General features: G+C 56.6%; 2 protein-coding genes across 7 annotated transcripts; both read right to left on the bottom strand.

Moving 5' to 3' along the window:
• Positions 1 to 2,414: 2,414 nt before the first annotated feature.
• Positions 2,415 to 11,143, bottom strand: PPP1R18 (protein phosphatase 1 regulatory subunit 18). 3 transcript variants are annotated; one of them, XM_072833844.1, is made up of 4 exons: positions 10,627 to 10,765; positions 8,205 to 9,848; positions 3,924 to 4,152; positions 2,415 to 3,226 (listed from the first exon to the last, which is right to left on the bottom strand). In XM_072833844.1, the coding sequence occupies exons 2-4, from the start codon at positions 9,813 to 9,815 to the stop codon at positions 3,180 to 3,182; spliced, it is 1,887 nt and encodes a 628-aa protein (XP_072689945.1). In that variant the 5' UTR covers positions 9,816 to 9,848; positions 10,627 to 10,765; the 3' UTR covers positions 2,415 to 3,179. The 3 variants fall into 3 exon arrangements, with proteins under 3 accessions (XP_072689945.1, XP_072689942.1, XP_072689944.1); XM_072833843.1 differs by lacking the exons at positions 2,415 to 3,226; positions 10,627 to 10,765 and adding exons at positions 5,614 to 5,739; positions 11,127 to 11,143 and having other exon boundaries at positions 4,013 to 4,152; XM_072833841.1 differs by lacking the exon at positions 10,627 to 10,765 and having other exon boundaries at positions 2,415 to 3,288.
• A 260-nt stretch (positions 11,144 to 11,403) lies between these two features.
• Positions 11,404 to 14,331, bottom strand: NRM (nurim). Of its 4 annotated transcripts, none has more exons than XM_072833849.1 (5): positions 14,080 to 14,331; positions 13,386 to 13,582; positions 12,617 to 12,793; positions 11,994 to 12,261; positions 11,404 to 11,533 (listed from the first exon to the last, which is right to left on the bottom strand). In XM_072833849.1, the coding sequence occupies exons 1-5, from the start codon at positions 14,249 to 14,251 to the stop codon at positions 11,502 to 11,504; spliced, it is 846 nt and encodes a 281-aa protein (XP_072689950.1). In that variant the 5' UTR covers positions 14,252 to 14,331; the 3' UTR covers positions 11,404 to 11,501. The 4 variants fall into 4 exon arrangements, with proteins under 4 accessions (XP_072689950.1, XP_072689952.1, XP_072689951.1 ...); XM_072833851.1 differs by having other exon boundaries at positions 14,119 to 14,326; XM_072833850.1 differs by lacking the exon at positions 11,404 to 11,533 and having other exon boundaries at positions 11,842 to 12,261; positions 14,080 to 14,329.
• Positions 14,332 to 15,448: the final 1,117 nt, after the last annotated feature.

Genomic DNA, 15,448 nt, shown 5'->3' with positions numbered 1-15,448 from the left:
TGGTGATGCCCTGGTGATGCCGGGTCCTGGAGGGAGCCCCCCCGCAGGCAGCCCGCTCTGCAGAGGGCCTGCTTCTCCCTCGGCCCTCACCGGCGCCTGCCCTCCCGCTCGCTCGCTCGCTCTCTCTCTTTTTTTAAAGATTTTTAGTTATTTATTCATGAGAGACAGAGAGAGGAGAGAGAGAGAGGCAGAGGGAGAAGCAGGCAGAGCTCCCTGCAGGGGGCCCGACGTGGGACTCGATCCGGGTCTCCAGGATCACGCCCTCGGCCGAAGGCGGCGCCAAACCGCTGCGCCACCGGGGGGCATGCCCAGCTCTGGCTTCTTAGATGCATTGTTTTCTGTTTCTGAGATGGACTGTGGGCACCCCTGGCGTCTCAGAGCTTCCTGCCTCTGGTTTCCTGGGTCACAACTATTAGGGTCTTTATTTAATTAGCTACGAGTATAAGCATTGTTTCCCTCCATACTCTCTAAACTGGCTTATTGTTTTAACACCTTTGTTGTTCCTTTGCTAGTAAGTTAAAGACTTTGGTATTCGTTTTGGTATTCGTTTAAGGTCGGTTTGTCTTATTTTGTATTTAGTAAAAGGGGGTCTCCTCTGACTAAGCTGAGAAAATTCCTGTAGTGGTAGGACTATAACTACTCAAACATGTCTTTACTACCCTAGCAAACTGGAAAAAAAAAAAAAAAACCCTGATAAGTAAACTATAGATGTGCCTGCCACATATGTAGAAGATAGAAATTCTTTGAAATGGGAAAATCTCTCAATTAACTATACTTGGGCAACAAAGCCATGAAATATCAATGTTTTTTTTTTTAAGATTTTATTTATTTACTCATGAGACACACACACACACACACAAGCAGAGACACAGGCAGAGGTAGAAGCAGGCTCCCAGTGGGGAGCCCGTTGCAGGACTCTGCTCACAGGATCCTGTGATCACGACCTGAACTGAAGGGAGACACTCAACCACTGAGCCACCCAGGTGTCCCTATCAATGTTTTTTTTTGTTGTTGTTCGTTTGTTTTGCTAAGATTTTAGTTATCTACTCATGAGAGACACAGGCAGAGGGAGAAGCAGGCTCCATGCAGGGCGTCCGATGTGGGACTGGATCCTGAGACTCCAGGATCACGCCCTGGGCCAAAGGCAGGCTAAGCCACTCAGGGATCCCCCCTTATCAATGGTTCTTAAGTAAACCTTTAGAGATATAAAACCCATTGTTTAACAGACTTTTTTTTTTTAGAAAACCACACCTTATTTTTTTGTTTTTTTAAAAAGATTTTATTTATTCATGAGACACACACACACACACACACACACACACGCAGAGAGAGAGAGAGAGAGAGAGAGACGCAGAGACCCAGGTAGAGGGAGAAGCAGGCTCCATGCAGGGAGCCAGACGTGGGATTCAATCTCCAGGATCTCCAGGATCATGCCCTGGGCCGAAGGCGGCGCCAAACCCCTGAGCCACCCGGGCTGCCCAGAAAACCGCACTTTAAAAAAAAAAAATTATTTTAGACAGAATGACAGAGAACATGAGCAAGGGAAGGGGCAATGGGAGAGGGAGAGCAAGAAGCAGATTCCCCACTGAGCAGGGAGCCAGATATGGGGCTCCACTCCAGACCCTGGGATCATGACCTGAGCCAAAAGCTGACACTTAACTAAGCCACCCAGACACTCCAGGAAACATACACTATATTTTGCAGCAATTTTAGATTTATTATTTATGGTGCCAAGTCTTGGAGTAAAAGCCCCTAGATTAGCCAGTGTTACACACTAGCTAGCTGCTTCTAAATACTGGAGTTCTTCAACTCAGAATGTCCTGTTTCCAATATTTTAGCTCTTTTCATCTATTCATGTTTGTTCAGTCATTCTAGTAATAATTTTGCAAGTGTGCTAGGGATAATTTTGTGAGGTATGGGGATGCTTCATTAAACCCAACTACAGTCTGCCCTTGTGGCACTTCCAGTTTATTTTTTTAAAGATTTTATTTATTCATGAGAGACACAGAGAGAGGCAGAGACACAAGTAGAGGGAGAAGCAGGCTCCATGCAGGGAGCCTGATGTGGGATTCAATTCCAGGACCCCGGGATCACACGACCTGAGCCGAAGGCAGACCCTCAACCGCTGAGCCACCCAGGCTTCCCAATGGCACTTCCAGTTTAGTGGATTCTTTCTGTCCTTCCTTAAACTGGTCCTTTTCCTGCCACTCCTTCAAGCAACAGCTACAGGGCTCTCCCAGAGCCCTTTCTTCATGTCAATGCTGAGTTCCTGTTTCATCTCCATCACCCCACCGCCGCAGCTGTGGCCACTACCTCTTCATGGCCAATAGGAAGATGGGAGCGGCTTGGAATGAGGAACACAGAGCCTCCCCCACCCCATACCTTTTTCTAAAGAAGGAAAAGCAGCAGGAGAGTTGGAGAGATCTCCGTTTTATTATGGAAAACTTAAAAAACAAACAGGCAGTTGATAAGGAAGGAGAAATGGGGGAGAAGGGTTGAGGGGCCTTGTTAGTCACCCCACACCCACTTGCAATTCAATTAAATTGTGAACCACTGGAAGGAACAGAATTAAATAATGAGGTGGGGGTACAGGGTTAAAATCCCCAGCTCTCCTTCTTGAGGACAACTGAGGTACAGTAATACTGAGCAAAAGTGGAGGAAGCCACACCCCCAAAGAGACAAAGGGCGGGCGGGGGGGTTCCATATGGACTCAACAGTTAGGTGTGCTTGTAAACCTGGGACTTCGGCAGGTGGGGCTGGGAGCTAATGGGATTTGTAAACCAGGCTGGTGGTCAGGGGAGGAGGCAGGAGGTATAAGCAAGGGGGCAATGCCCTAAGGAATACGAAGGAGAGGGGCCTGTAAATGGAATGGGGCAGGCTGTCCAGGATGAGTGCTTAAATCCTCAGAGCCCCCACGGGGTGGTGGGGAGTCAAGGAAGGCTGAAGGGAGAGTGTGGAGATGGAGGAGGTGCTACACCCCAGCCCCAGTGAGCCCTGTGATCCTCCCCAGGACGTGATGCTCATTCTTAATTCACCTAGGATGCCACCAGCATGTCTGACACACTCACACCAGGGATCTTTGGTGAGGGTGGAAATTGGGTGACTAGCTCTGCTCCCATAAACAGGATGAGGAAAGAAGGTTGGAAGATGTTGGTTGCCCCTCACTGCCAAGCTCATTTTCAGGGTCTCTCTGTTCTCAATCTTCTGGGCTCCAGGATCTTCAATTCTGGAAAAGGGGGGTATAGACAGACCCTCTGTTGAAGGAGGGTCACCTCCGGCAGGACTCATCTGTGGGAGAGGAGGCAGTAATGGTTACAGAGTGAGTGAGGGCCTCTGCCATCCACCGTCCCCACTTACTCTCTACACTGAGCAAGTCAGTGTTTTCCATGCCCAGCACCTGCTCCTACAGTACCAGCAGTCATTGTTCACCTAGCTCGCATCCTGTGCCAGGCATTCTTACAACCTGTTTAATCACATAGTAGCACCAGAGGAGATTAAGTAATTTGATGGCCAGCCATAGTTACAGGGTGCCTCGTAAACATTACTGAACCTTCTCAGTAAACCCCAGGCGGTGGTTATTATTAACCCCATGTCATAATTAATAAACTGAGGCCAGAGGTCAGGTGATTTCCTGGAGGTTACACCCCATGTAAGAAACAAGACGGAAATCAAATGCAGGCCTGTCTGACCCAAACCCGGTGTTTTTAAGCACACGAGAGTGCTCAGAAGGGGTCCTGGTTCTGAAATCTGGAGACCCCTTGTGCATGCACTTCCACTTCCCCATCTGTGAAGGAGAGCGGTGCGCCCGGAGGTCCTGCTGGAGGTCCTGCCTGCCCAGACTCACGCCGCCCCTTCCCTCCCAGGGCGCAGTGTCCGCCCTGGACGCCAGGGGGCGCCCTCGGACCGGCGGAGCCTCCGCTCACCCACGATCAGGGCCTTGGTGCGCAGGCCGCCCCGGAGCTCCCGCTGCAGCAGCAGCAGCTCCTCGTCGTCGTCGTCGTCGTCGTCGTCGTCGTCGTCGTCAGGCTGGACCGCCGGGGGGCTGGGGGCACCGGGAGCCTCAGGATCCGGGCCCAAGTCCTCCAGCACCGAGCTCTCCGAGGGGTACTGGTACGTGGTCTCCAGTGCTGTCTCGCTGAAGGAGATCTTGAGCTAGGGTGGGAGAGAAGGGGGAGGCCGAAGTTCAGCCCGGGAGGCGCCCGCCCAGGGGAACGCGTGCAAGGCGGAGGGAAGCCGGAGCGGAGCATCCACCCGGGGCCGCGGGGCCGGTTTTCCTTCTGATACAGGCCCTCCAATTCCAGATTTTCCCTCTTCTATCATAGCATTTCCAAAACATCAGACTCCGCACTGCCTGGGCAGAGGGGAGCAATACAGGACTCGGGTTCCTACTCTTTAGACTGTGGGTGGTGGGAGGGTAAAAAGAAATGAAAAAATATACTCCTGTAATCAGAGCTGAATCCTTAGGCACCGTTGAGGGCAATCAGGAAGGCTTCCCGGAGAGGAGGGAAGTTTGACCTGGCAGGAAATAGCTGACTGGACACAGTCCCAGGCAGAAGCAAAGACAAGCACATTGGTTTCCGCACCGTAGGCCCCCTGGGGTGCCTGGGAAACCCAGCAGCCTGGATACTGTGCCCTCCTGCTCCCCTCACTCTTCTCCTAGAGCCCGAGTGGACTCACAACAAACTGGGGCTAGGGCCTGGGAGGGGAGAAGAGACCTACCGAGAGGCCCAGAGGAAACAAGACTCTACCCTGACACACAGGAGAGAAGGGCCCTTGAGTCCCTGCAAGGCCCAGCTTGGGGAGGTGGCAGGGCAGAGAGGAAAGTCCATGCAAACACAGGTTGGGGTGGAGAATGCATGCACAGACAGGCGAAGAGCCAGAGGGGACCTGAGAGGACAGAAAATCCTTCACAAACACGCTGTCCCCAGAGCAGGCCAGCTCCAGCTGTCCTCACTGCCTTTCTACCCTTCCCCTTTGCCCTTCTAAGAAGCTCAGGGAGGCAGGGGCAGAGTGGGATTAACTCTGGGAGCCAAAGCGATTAAGACAACAAACAGGAGGATTCCATGTGAACTACTTGGAAAGGTCCAGATCATCTACTCGGGCCTTCCCAAGTGCCTGTTGGGGGAGCCAGGGCTTGGGCCCTGCATCCTTGAGAAGACAGAAGCTGGGAGGGTGGCTGGACAGGTGGATGCTAAAGGCTAGATGGAATGTGAAACCTGGGTCCTCACAGGAAGCTGGAACTCAGAGGCACCTTGGCTCTGGAGCTGGCATTGGCTCCTCATCTCAGTGGCAGGCAAAGCCAGAGCCTGACTGAGGCCCACAGGGTACTGGAGCCCCTGTGTCGCTCCCGCCTCACCTCTCAGGCATCTGTTTCCGCTCCAGCCACCCTGGTCAGGGCTCCACTTGGCTCACCAGGGGCACTCCCATCTCAGGGCCTTTCGCTGGCTATTCCTCCTGCCTGGAACACTCTTCCCCCAAATATCCCCATGGCTCCCTCTCTCCCAGTCACCTTAGTGAAAGTTCACATTCACACCCCCAACCTTCTGGCCCTCTAGGTTCCACTTACCCTGTTCTAACCCACCCCCCCACACACACACACACACAATTACTTACCACCTTCTAATGTACCAGGGAATTTACATTTGTTATCCTGGGTCTGCTGTCCATTAGAACGTGGAAGTTGCCACAGTGAGTAAGGAAGGGCTGCTCCAACCTCAGATGTGGTCCCCAGAGACCCAACTGTGGGAGGTACACAGTCTGTCTGTGGAACTGCTGGTAGACACGAGGGACAGCAACCAGACCCCTTACGTCCCAGCTTTTCAAAAAGGACCACTTCTGGTTCCGTTACTGACAGATTTACCTAAACTCCTGGGGACCCACTTGTTTTCTTTTCACATCCCCTTTTGGGACAACAAGCTCTGTAGTTTATTATCCATTCTGAAAAAAGATTCATTTTATTTGTTCTGAGTCATGTTTGTCTCTCTTCCCCAACCCTTTTTCTCTCCTCACCCCCCTCCCCTCACCCCTGCCCCAACTTCTGACTGGGCTCCTCAGGAATGCACAGCCTGCATGGGAGCTGAGGGTGGAGTGGGGCGGGAAACAGAGGGGGGTGATTCACTTGTTCCTCTCCCATCAGCTATATAAAGTCACAAGGGGGCCAGAGAGGGGAGGAGCCCAGCTCTCAGCTAGAAGGGGCTCTCAGAAAGGACACCAGCCACAGGGCAGGGCTGGGATTTCTGTCCTGTGGCAAGGATGTGTTTGATGACATTAGCTTGCAAACAGGAGTAATTTAGGGAAGTGGCGGGGTGGGTAGGGTGGGGTGTGTGTGGGGTCCTCTGGTTCCGAGCTAGTGGGTCGGGTCAGAGCTGGGTCAACGCACACCAGTCTGTGCTGAGCAGGGTGCAGAGAGAGGGAAGGCAGCCTGACGTGGGGTGGAGGGGGAGGTGTCTGGGTCTAGAGAACTCTGTGCTGCTTCCCCACCCCCACTCCCAGAGCAGCTCGCTTCCTTATTCTCTCACCACATCCTGAGCAGTTCTGGCAGGCCCATGGCCCAGCATTTACCCACTCAGCCCTACCAGCCTTCCCGCCCCCACTCCAGGCTTCCTGTTTGGGTGATCTGCTTCCTGCTCCCCTTCTCCCTCACCTAGGTATGGTCACTACCACAGGTTCTGCCCTGCTCTCATATGGTCCCCAAACTCCAGGCCTCCCTCTGCTTTTCCTCCCCAAAGGCAGAGGCCAACCTCAATAGGAAGTCACTTGTTTGAACGCCTCATCCAGGCAGTTCCTGACCTACTTCCTCACATCTGCCCAGCCCAGGAAAGAAGGGGCTGGTTGCAGCCAGAGTGCTCAGGATAGACTCAGGTACCTTGGCTCAGGGATGGGAGCTTGAGCTTCATGTGAGATGAACCGGGGGAGCAAGTGACCTGCAAGCTTCATCTAGGTCGTTGGTCCCTGTGGTTTCCCACTGACCAGGGACACACAAAAGAACCAAATCTGAGGATGTCAGAGGAGATGAGGACTGCAGACTAGGAAGGGCTTCCTGGTCTCTGGGGAGATGTGTTTGGTGCAGGAGCCTCTCTCTCCTTAGACATTTTCAAACTGGAAACTGGGTGGTGTGTGAGGAAGGGACTGGGCTGAAGCCAGGGCAAGAAGCCTGGCTGATCCCACTTCCTGCACTTCGTCCTTTTTCCAGTTTTAACCTCTGATCCTCTGCTGGCTTCAGCCCCCACCCCTGTCCCCAACTTCCATTGTATTCCCTGCTTTGGGCACAGGGCCTCCAAAGTCACTTCTCTCTTTTGCTACTCCAAGGGGAGGGAGAGGCCAGGGCAGCAAGGGCAGCAGGAAGACTGGGGAGGGAGGGAAACCAACTGCTGAGCCAGTTCTGGGGAAGGAGGGGAAGCCCAGGGAAGAAGGAAGAAGGGGAAGGGGAGGGGGAATTTTGGAAGAAGAGAAGGCTTTTCTTGTCCCAAGAGAGAAGGGAGCACTGTCTAAGGCAGTGGCCCAGCTGGGGGTGTGTAACCCTGAGGTCACCCACTTCAAATGGCCTCTGTGTGCGCCTCTCCCATGGAGCAGATTTGAGGTTCAGAAGTCTTCTCTTGGCTCTTTGGCCAGCCCTATTCCATCCCCTCACCCCCTCCCGCGGAGATCCCCTCGTTCAGTTCTGCCCCCTCAGCCTTGGGGCTGAGACCTTCCTCCACTCACTTCTCTCTGGAACCCCAAAGCCACCCGCTGTGCCTCTTCAGGCTTCCTGCCCCAACATCCTCTTCCCTGGAAGGCTGTATGTGCTTTCAACCTGATGACCCTGCTCCCATAGATTCTAGGCTGGAGCCTCAGTCTGACTCTCCCACCAGGAGGGCTGGGTTTGGCACGGCTCAGAGGAAGGGAAGAAATGGGGCGGCCCAGGGGAGGGGGAGCTGAAGGGGCAGGGAGGAAGGACCCAGAGCCCGAGGGTGAAGAGTGAGCAGCCTGGGCACACCCTGGGAGACACACCCAGGGACAGCACTTGATTTGGGACAGAACCCTTGGGCTTGGAAATGAATGGAAAATGAGGGCTACAACAAGAAGGAAGGGTGTGCATAGAGGAGGAAGGGTAGTGGCAGGAATTAACAAGAAAGAATAGAGGAAGACAAGAATACAGGGCTATAAAAAAGAAAGGAGGCCAGAGAGAGCTGAGGCTTCTGAGAAGTCTGAGGGCTGCTCCCTACCTGTTTGTGGTGCCTTTCGGGGGACCCCTTGACAAGGCAGCTGCGGCTGAGGCGGAGGTAGCCCCCCAGAACCAAGATCTCCTCCGCAGTCGGGTACCGCTTCTTCCCAACTCCAGGAACTGCAACATCAGCCGCGGCTGGGGTGGCGGGAGTGCTGGGGGCTGCTGGGGGCACAGACCGCCGGGGGTTGACTGTGAAGGTGTGTCCACTGCGGCGAGGGGTCCCCACCCCTGGCCCTGCCTTCACCCCATAGAACAGACGGTTCATGAGGGGATCCCCAGGGGACTGGGGAGCAGGTGGGGCTGGGGGTAGGGGAAACAGAGGGGCTGTTGGTGGGGGCCGGAGATCCACCGCTTCCTCTTCCTGCCTCGTAGAGCCTTTAGTCCCAGCGTCCTCTGGTGGGAAGGGGGAGGGCACAGAGCTACAGTTCTGCAGGGTTCTCAGAGGCCTGCTCAGAGCCCCTGCCTTCTCCTTCTCAGCCTCCCCTTCTCCAGCCTCTGTACCAAGAGGCCCCAGATACTTCTCAGCAGCCTCTGGGGGTTTCTGAGGTTGAGTCTCTGTGTCCCTGGGTGTCCGTTCTCGAACCTTTCCAGAGTTCAGGGTCCATTTCCAGCCTTCTGTCAGCCTCAGGCCCCTCTCACTATCCTCCACAGGGCCGGGCCTTTGCTCTGCTGCCTCCACCTCTCCAGAGCTGCTCTCTGGAGCCTCCCTTGTCAGGGTCTCTGACACCTTTGTAATCTCTTCTGAGGCCAGTGTTGGAATTGGTCTCTCTTCTTTTCTCCTACATTCCTCCAAACAGTCTTTTCTTTCTTCTTCTGAGCTGGGCCTCCACCCTGATGCCTCCCGTTGTACCAAACTCTGTTCCTGAGACTCTCCAGAGTCGGGCCTCCATTTATGGGACTCTGACAGCTCCAACTTCTGGTTGTCAGATTCTGCGGGGCTCAGTCTACTTTCCACCACCTCTTTTCTCCTGGGGCTTTGTTCTGCAGGCTCTGCCAGTCTCAGACTCCACTCTGGAGTTTCTCCAGGGCTCAGCCTCCATTTCCGTGCCTCTGACAGTCTAGAGCTCCTGTCTCCAGACTCTCCTGGGCTCTGCCTCCAGTCCCAAGCCTCTGAAGTTCTGGGGCTCAACTCTCGGGCTCCCCCTATCCCCAACTTCCTCTCTCTGGCCTCCCTGGGACTGAGCCGCTCTTCTTTTGAGTCTCTTCCCTTGGGGCTCTGATCTCGAATTTCCCCAGGACTGGGTCTCCTCTCCCGGGCCTCCAAAGGCCCAGGCCTTCTCTCTGCAAGTAACTCTTCATTGCGCTGCTGCTGCTGCTGCTGCTGGCGCTCCTGCCGAATGAATCGGTTCTGGTGCACCGGCCCAATGGCTTCTAGGAGGACAGCCGACTCATCTGGGTCTGGAGGTCCAGCCTCTGTAGTCCCAGGGGCAGGGCTAGGTTCTCCAGGAGACAGACCAAGCTTGGCCCGGCGGCGCTCCAGGATTCCCCGCTTCCAGGCTGGCATCTGGGACAGACGATCCCGCTCAGCCTTCTCCCGGCCACGAAGGGCCGCCTCCTCCTGCCGCCGTCGGGCCAGCAGCTGTAGCTTCCAGTCCGGGATGGTAGCCATGGTCGCGCGGAGGTAGGGGTGGGAAGTGCTGGGCTAGAGAACAGGAAAGAGAGGCTCCAGAGGTCCTGGGGGTAGGGGGAGGGGAAGCAGAGGGGCAGAGGAGGGACACCGAGATGGGCCCAGGCCCGGGAGGGGAAGAGTGAGAAGATGGAGGGCAAAGTAACGGGGAAACAGAAAGTGAAAAAGCAGTGGGCCCGGCGGAGGTGGCGTCGCGGCCCTGAGAGGAAGAATAGAGATTCAGGGCGAGGAGACAGCAGTCAGAATTGGCAGCGCGGGGTTCATGGTATCGGGGAGGCCCGAGGATGTGAGCGGAGAGAAGGGCGGAAAAGGAGTCGTAACGAGGGAGGCGAGAGCCCGGAGCGGCCGGGGAGCGGGGGCGGGGGCGGCGCGAGGAGGAGGACCAGGCCGGGTTTCCCCACCGCCGCCCCAGAGGCGGGGGGCGGGGGGGGCGGGGAGGGGTCCGGGAGTCCCGCCGGGAGGGAGCCGGGACTGGAGGGGCGTCGGGGAGCCGGGAGGAGCCGGCGTCCGGGAAGGCAGCGGGGCGCGGGTGCGCCCACCCCGGGGCTCCCGGAACCCCGGCGCCCGCCCCCGCCCCTCCTGCGGCAGCCCCCGGCCCGGGCCGCGCCCCGGCTCCGCGCCCCGGCTCCGCGCCCCGGCTCCCGGCTCAGCGGCCCCGCGGAGCCCGCCGTCCCACCGGCTCGGGGCGCACCGACAGGCAACCGCGGCTCGACGGGAGGAGCCCGAGGTCCGCGCCGGGGCGGGCGGCGCGAGACACCCCCGCCCCGAGGCCGCAGCCCCGCAGCCGACTCACACGCGCGGGGCTCCCACGGGAGGGGTGCGGAGGAGCAGGCGTCCGAGGGAGGAGGAGTGGGACCGAGGGAGAGCCGGAGACGCGGGCGGGGAGGCGGGAGGGTGACCGCGACCCGGGGCCGGGCGGGGGGCGGCGACCGCTTTGTCTGAGGACAATGGGGAGGGAAGGGGGCGCGGGCGGGGCGGCGCGGGGCGGGGCGGGGCGGGGCGGGGCCGGCTCCCGAGCCCGCGCGTGGGCCCCGCCTCCCCGGCTCCCCTTCTCGCGCCCGAGCCCCGGCCCGGCCCGGCCCTCCTGCCGCGAGCCCCGGAGAACGCAGGTGTCCAGGCCCTGGCCCCCGCCCCGCCCGCCCCGCCCGCCGCGCCCGCCGCGACTCAGGCCCCTCGAGGGACTCGCAGAGGAAGCAGCCGCTGCCCCGGCCGGGCCCGCCCCTCCCCAGGCGGTGGCCTCTCCCGGCCAGCCTGCGTCACTGCGGGGTCCCGGGCGGCCACCCGGAGACGTACTCGGAAGCCCACGGCTTTGGTAACTGGCCCCCACGACAGCCGCTGCCCAGTCTTTAGCTTCAGCCCGCGTCCCATGGGTCCCGGTCCACGGCGGGGGAACTGGGGACTTGGAGGAAGGGGGCTGGGCCTCGGGGGTGTGCCCGAGGGGCCGCCGCCCAGCGGTCGCCAGAGGGCGCGGTGGCCGTCCGGACTCGACTTCGGCGTGCCTGGGCTCTGCTGGCCTTCCTTCCAAAGTCAGCCCTCTAGTTAGAGACACACTGATGGACTGCATGCCATATGTAGAAAAAACGGGCTGAATTTTATTTTTCCGCCGCAGACGTTCCTCGGGAGGGCAGAGATCTCTTAGTCACCAACATGAAGGGCGGGAGGATCCTCTCAGGTTAGAGGACAGAGCCCAGGGCCAGCGCCTAAGGAGGGGCAAGGCCTAAGGAGGGGCTAGGTGAGTCAGCAGAGCTGGCATTACCATCAAACCTGCAGACCCTGATCCTACTCCTAGGAAGGGAAGCCTGAGGGGGAGAAGGGGATCCCTGAGGTGTAGAAGGGAGCAACAGTGGGAGGGAAGTGGGCAGGCCCACCCTTCTTCCTTAGAAGGACTGTTCTTAAGGTGGGGTGGAGGTGGGTCAAGGCCTAAACTGTGAGGAAATACTGAAGTTCCCCACCCTTCCTCCGTGGTTTGGTGAGAAGTAGATCTTGGGGTCCAGTGGTTGAAATTCAGGATTAGGGTATGGAGCTGGGCCCAAGGAGTGGAGGCTCAAACAGGGGAAGGGATGGCCCCTTCAGTCCATAGATTTGGGCCTCTGGTCTGAAGCAGCCAGAGCCCAGATGTTAAAGGGCTTGGGACCAGGTTAGCTCCTCACTCGGCCTCACCTTCCTGGGGCCGGGAGAGCAAGTGCAGTTTTCTTTGTAACTGGGCCCGGAGGTAGCGGAGGTCTTGCTGGTCAAGCCCATGAGCCAGGCCCAGGTACAGGGTAAGGAGGAGAGCAAGGAGGAGGCGGTCAGTGCCCAGGGTGGGCACCACCCACAGCACCATCAGCAGCTCCACACACACTGGATGGCGCAAGTGGGAGAAGAGTCTCAGAGCCCGGGGAGACTTCAGGGCCAGAGGCTCACCCAGGCCCAGCACATGGTAGTACACCTAGGAGGGAAAACAGCTTAGAAATGGGGTCAAGCCCCTTTTGCAGCTTAGCCACCTCTTTCCTCCCCTTCCAGGAAACTTCCCTTTCTATAACTTAGGCCCAAGAACCACCCTTCTGAGACCTGGGTCCCTGGTCCTCATCTTGGGTTCACGAACTTTCCCTAGGCCCAGGAAGCCCATGATTTCAGGCCTTCAGTGGAGAGCTGAGGGGAGACCGTTTTATAAAAAAGGGAGGTAGGTGAGGGAGTTGAAGAGGAAGTTGGAAGAGCATGGGAGAAGGACCAGAGATCCCTGGAAGGGAAAAAGGCATTCTAGATGGAATCATAGGTCTTAGGTAGGAATCTGGGAGCCTTACCTGTTTGAGGCCCATGAGCTCGGCATAGTCAAAGACGAGAAGGATGCTGAAGATGAGAAGCCAGGATATGACGTGGAGCACAAAGCAGAGGAGGGGCACCCAGGTGGCCCATGGTTCAGCCCGAGCCTCCCACAACACAGGGCCTCTGGGTACAGGTTCCCAGTACCGCATCACCAACTGGGGAAGGATGAGGTGCTGAGGTGCTGAGTATCTCGCTGGGTACCTAAGCCCAGAGGCTATCCCCACCCCAGGTTGGCCTGGAGCTGTCCCTGCCTCTACCATGAGCGTCACAAACAGTCATCACGTGGAGGGTGCTCGGTGGAGTCCTAAGTATGTAAGGATGACCTGTATCTACCCTGAGAACTTACAAAACAGATGGGGGTGACCAGATAGGTCCATAAAGTAGGCTATGCCAAGCACTCACTGAGACAAGTGAGTGCCAACTGGAAAGCCTTCTCTTGAGACCTAGGGAGGTGGTTCGAAGAAAGGGTAGCACTGAAAGAGGTATTACTAAGGGGATCTCAAGCAGAACAACATGAACAAAGTTGCAAAGGTGAGAATACACAAATCTGCTTGGGGAATGAGGAATGGTACACCATTCTTGATAAGAAGGATGTGTGCTGCAGAGGAATGGAAGCTGAGATTAGAGTCCCGAACACCCTCAGTTCTAAAACCACATTTTCAGAAGGTAAGGTCCTTGCCCCTCCAATCTAGGACACCCTTCTCACAGATAATTTCCCTTGGGGACTCAGTGGCCAAGACCTCATACCTGCAAGGCCAGGGCAGTGCATGCCACATACAGTGACCTCTGAAGGACCCCAAAATATCGAGACATCCATGCCTTCACGATTTCAGTTGCCATGAGGCTGTGCTGCCCCACAAATAATAGGAGGAGACCCAGATCCCAAGCCAGGGGAACAAGGATGCTGCGGTCCTGCACGGCAGCCAGCCATCCCTGGCGGGCATCTAGGGGTTTTCAAAGAAAGGGACAAAAGATCAAAAAGGTTGTGGAAAACACCCCCTAACCCTAATCTCCTTTTGCGGCCCCCATCCCTGTCCCCTTCATGCTTCCTCTCTAGGCTTTGCCTGCCTTGCTCTTCCATTCCCTGCTCCTTCCCCTTTCCCCTGGCCTCCTACAGAGTGGCGAGGGGGTTTCCTGCAGAGTAGCCGCAAAGGCAAGGCTGGAGAGGCAGCCCTCTGGTTCGGGTACTCCACACGCTCCCTCTAACACTCTCCCCTCCATAGTCCTCTCTATAAAGGCACTTTCCTTTCCTCGCTTATCGCCCTTGCTCTCCCCACAGTCCTCACTCTCTTGCGTCTTCAAACCGCTAATCCCTGAGTCCCTGATTTAGCCCTCTGGTCTGCCCCGAAGCTCCCCCGGCCTCCAGGGTTCCAGGTCCCTCTCCCGGACTTCCTCCGTCACTGGTCTCCAAGTCCCGCCCCCGCCCCGCGTCCGGCCCCACCTCCCGTCCCAGAGCTCATCCGCGGTCCCGCGGGCTCACCCGGACCACCAGGCTCCGGGGCCCCTCCGAGAAGTGGCCGAAGAGAGGTGAAGCGCACGAACTCCACTCCGGTGCCAAAGGCCAGGATGAATGAGGCAAGGGCAGCAGGGATCAGGAGCAGAGCTGGGGCCATGGCGACCCACGGAGGGGTGGGGGAAGGGGCAGGCCTGGAGTTCCCGCTGCCGCAGGCCCCGCCCCCGCCCCCGCCCCCGCCCCGGGGTCCTGCCCAGGAAGGCGGGGCTCCTGCGCTCCGCGGACCAGGCTGCCCAGCTCGCGTCCGCGGCGCGCCCCCGTTCACACTGCCTGCCCTGCGGGCCCCGGGTTCCCTGCCCCGAGTTCCCGCGTCACGGAGAGGTGTCGGGACTCCGAGGGACAAATGGGAAGGGCAGGGGTCCTGCGGCCGCTCCAGTGGGTTGAGTCGCAAGCTCGGCTACTTGTCTCATCTGAAGTGAAGCCAGTTCATCTCTTTGAGGATTCTTGTAGAAACCGAGAATTATAAGCCCCCTTTCTGTAACCTGGCCAGAGGTTGCAGAGCCTCAGTTAACACTATACTAATAAGCGGTGAGAGAGCGGAAGATTGTAGACCGAGTCTGAGAACCCGAAGCTCTATCACCCATGACGTCTTATTAAAGACTATTTTACCATAAAGTAAATTAATGATTATTCTGTAACTTATTCTCTCCACTTGCCAAGGACAAAAAACGTCTTGTAACACTTACAGATTATTTCTAATAATGCCAAAGGCTGTTGATAGGTAATCATGAGCGTAACAATGTTAAAATATTTGTGATAGAAAATTTTGTTGTAAACTTTGTAGTATATTAATTTCATCCAAGCCTGCGATAATTCACTATCTATGACTTTACTCTGCAAGCTTATTATTAGTCTGACCCCACTTATTAGTGAGAAACCGCCAAGATCTATTTTCTGAACACATTTTCCTTCGGACCTGTTTGTAATACCTACAGACTGATATATCTGAAAAAGTATAAGTAATGTTTTCCTCCATCAGAATTAAAGATCTTGTTGCTAAGGACCTAGTCAGAGTAGCTATGACCGTAGCAGGGAAGTGAGACATCATTAAGTGAAATCCCGTGGCTTATAGACAGAGGAAATACAAAGAAAATTTACCAAGATGAGAATTAAGTTGCTGCTAGTCCTGTGGGTTCATGAATGAGAAAATTGCTAGACAGCATCCCACAGCCTTTACACTCCTCTTGGAGTCCCATACTCCTACCCTCCTCTTAATCAATGCTGTCGTAAACTGCTACCAGACATCTTAGGTTTTTCCTCCAGATGCACCCTCCACCCCCTGCTTTCGCTTCAAGAA

The sequence above is a fragment of the Canis lupus genome, chromosome 7 (assembly GCF_048164855.1).
Source record: "Canis lupus baileyi chromosome 7, mCanLup2.hap1, whole genome shotgun sequence".
NCBI lineage: Eukaryota > Metazoa > Chordata > Mammalia > Carnivora > Canidae > Canis > Canis lupus.
This window is presented reverse-complemented; position numbering and strand designations above follow the sequence as displayed.

Bases quoted from the DNA above. Each gene is read 5' to 3' on its own strand.
- NRM (XM_072833849.1), bottom strand. From the start codon at position 14,251: ATGGCCCCAGCTCTGCTCCTGATCCCTGCTGCCCTTGCCTCATTCATC. The intron at 13,583-14,079 runs GTGGGGCCGGAC...GAAAACCCCTAG, and splicing joins GATGAGCTCTGGGACGGGAG to ATGCCCGCCAGGGATGGCTG. The intron at 12,262-12,616 runs GTAAGGCTCCCA...TTTCCCTCCTAG, and splicing joins AGCTCATGGGCCTCAAACAG to GTGTACTACCATGTGCTGGG.
- PPP1R18 (XM_072833844.1), bottom strand. From the start codon at position 9,815: ATGGCTACCATCCCGGACTGGAAGCTACAGCTGCTGGCCCGACGGCGG. The intron at 4,153-8,204 runs GTAGGGAGCAGC...CTCCCACCCTAG, and splicing joins CCGAAAGGCACCACAAACAG to CTCAAGATCTCCTTCAGCGA. The intron at 3,227-3,923 runs GTGAGCGGAGGC...CCCCTTTTCCAG, and splicing joins CACCAAGGCCCTGATCGTGG to AATTGAAGATCCTGGAGCCC.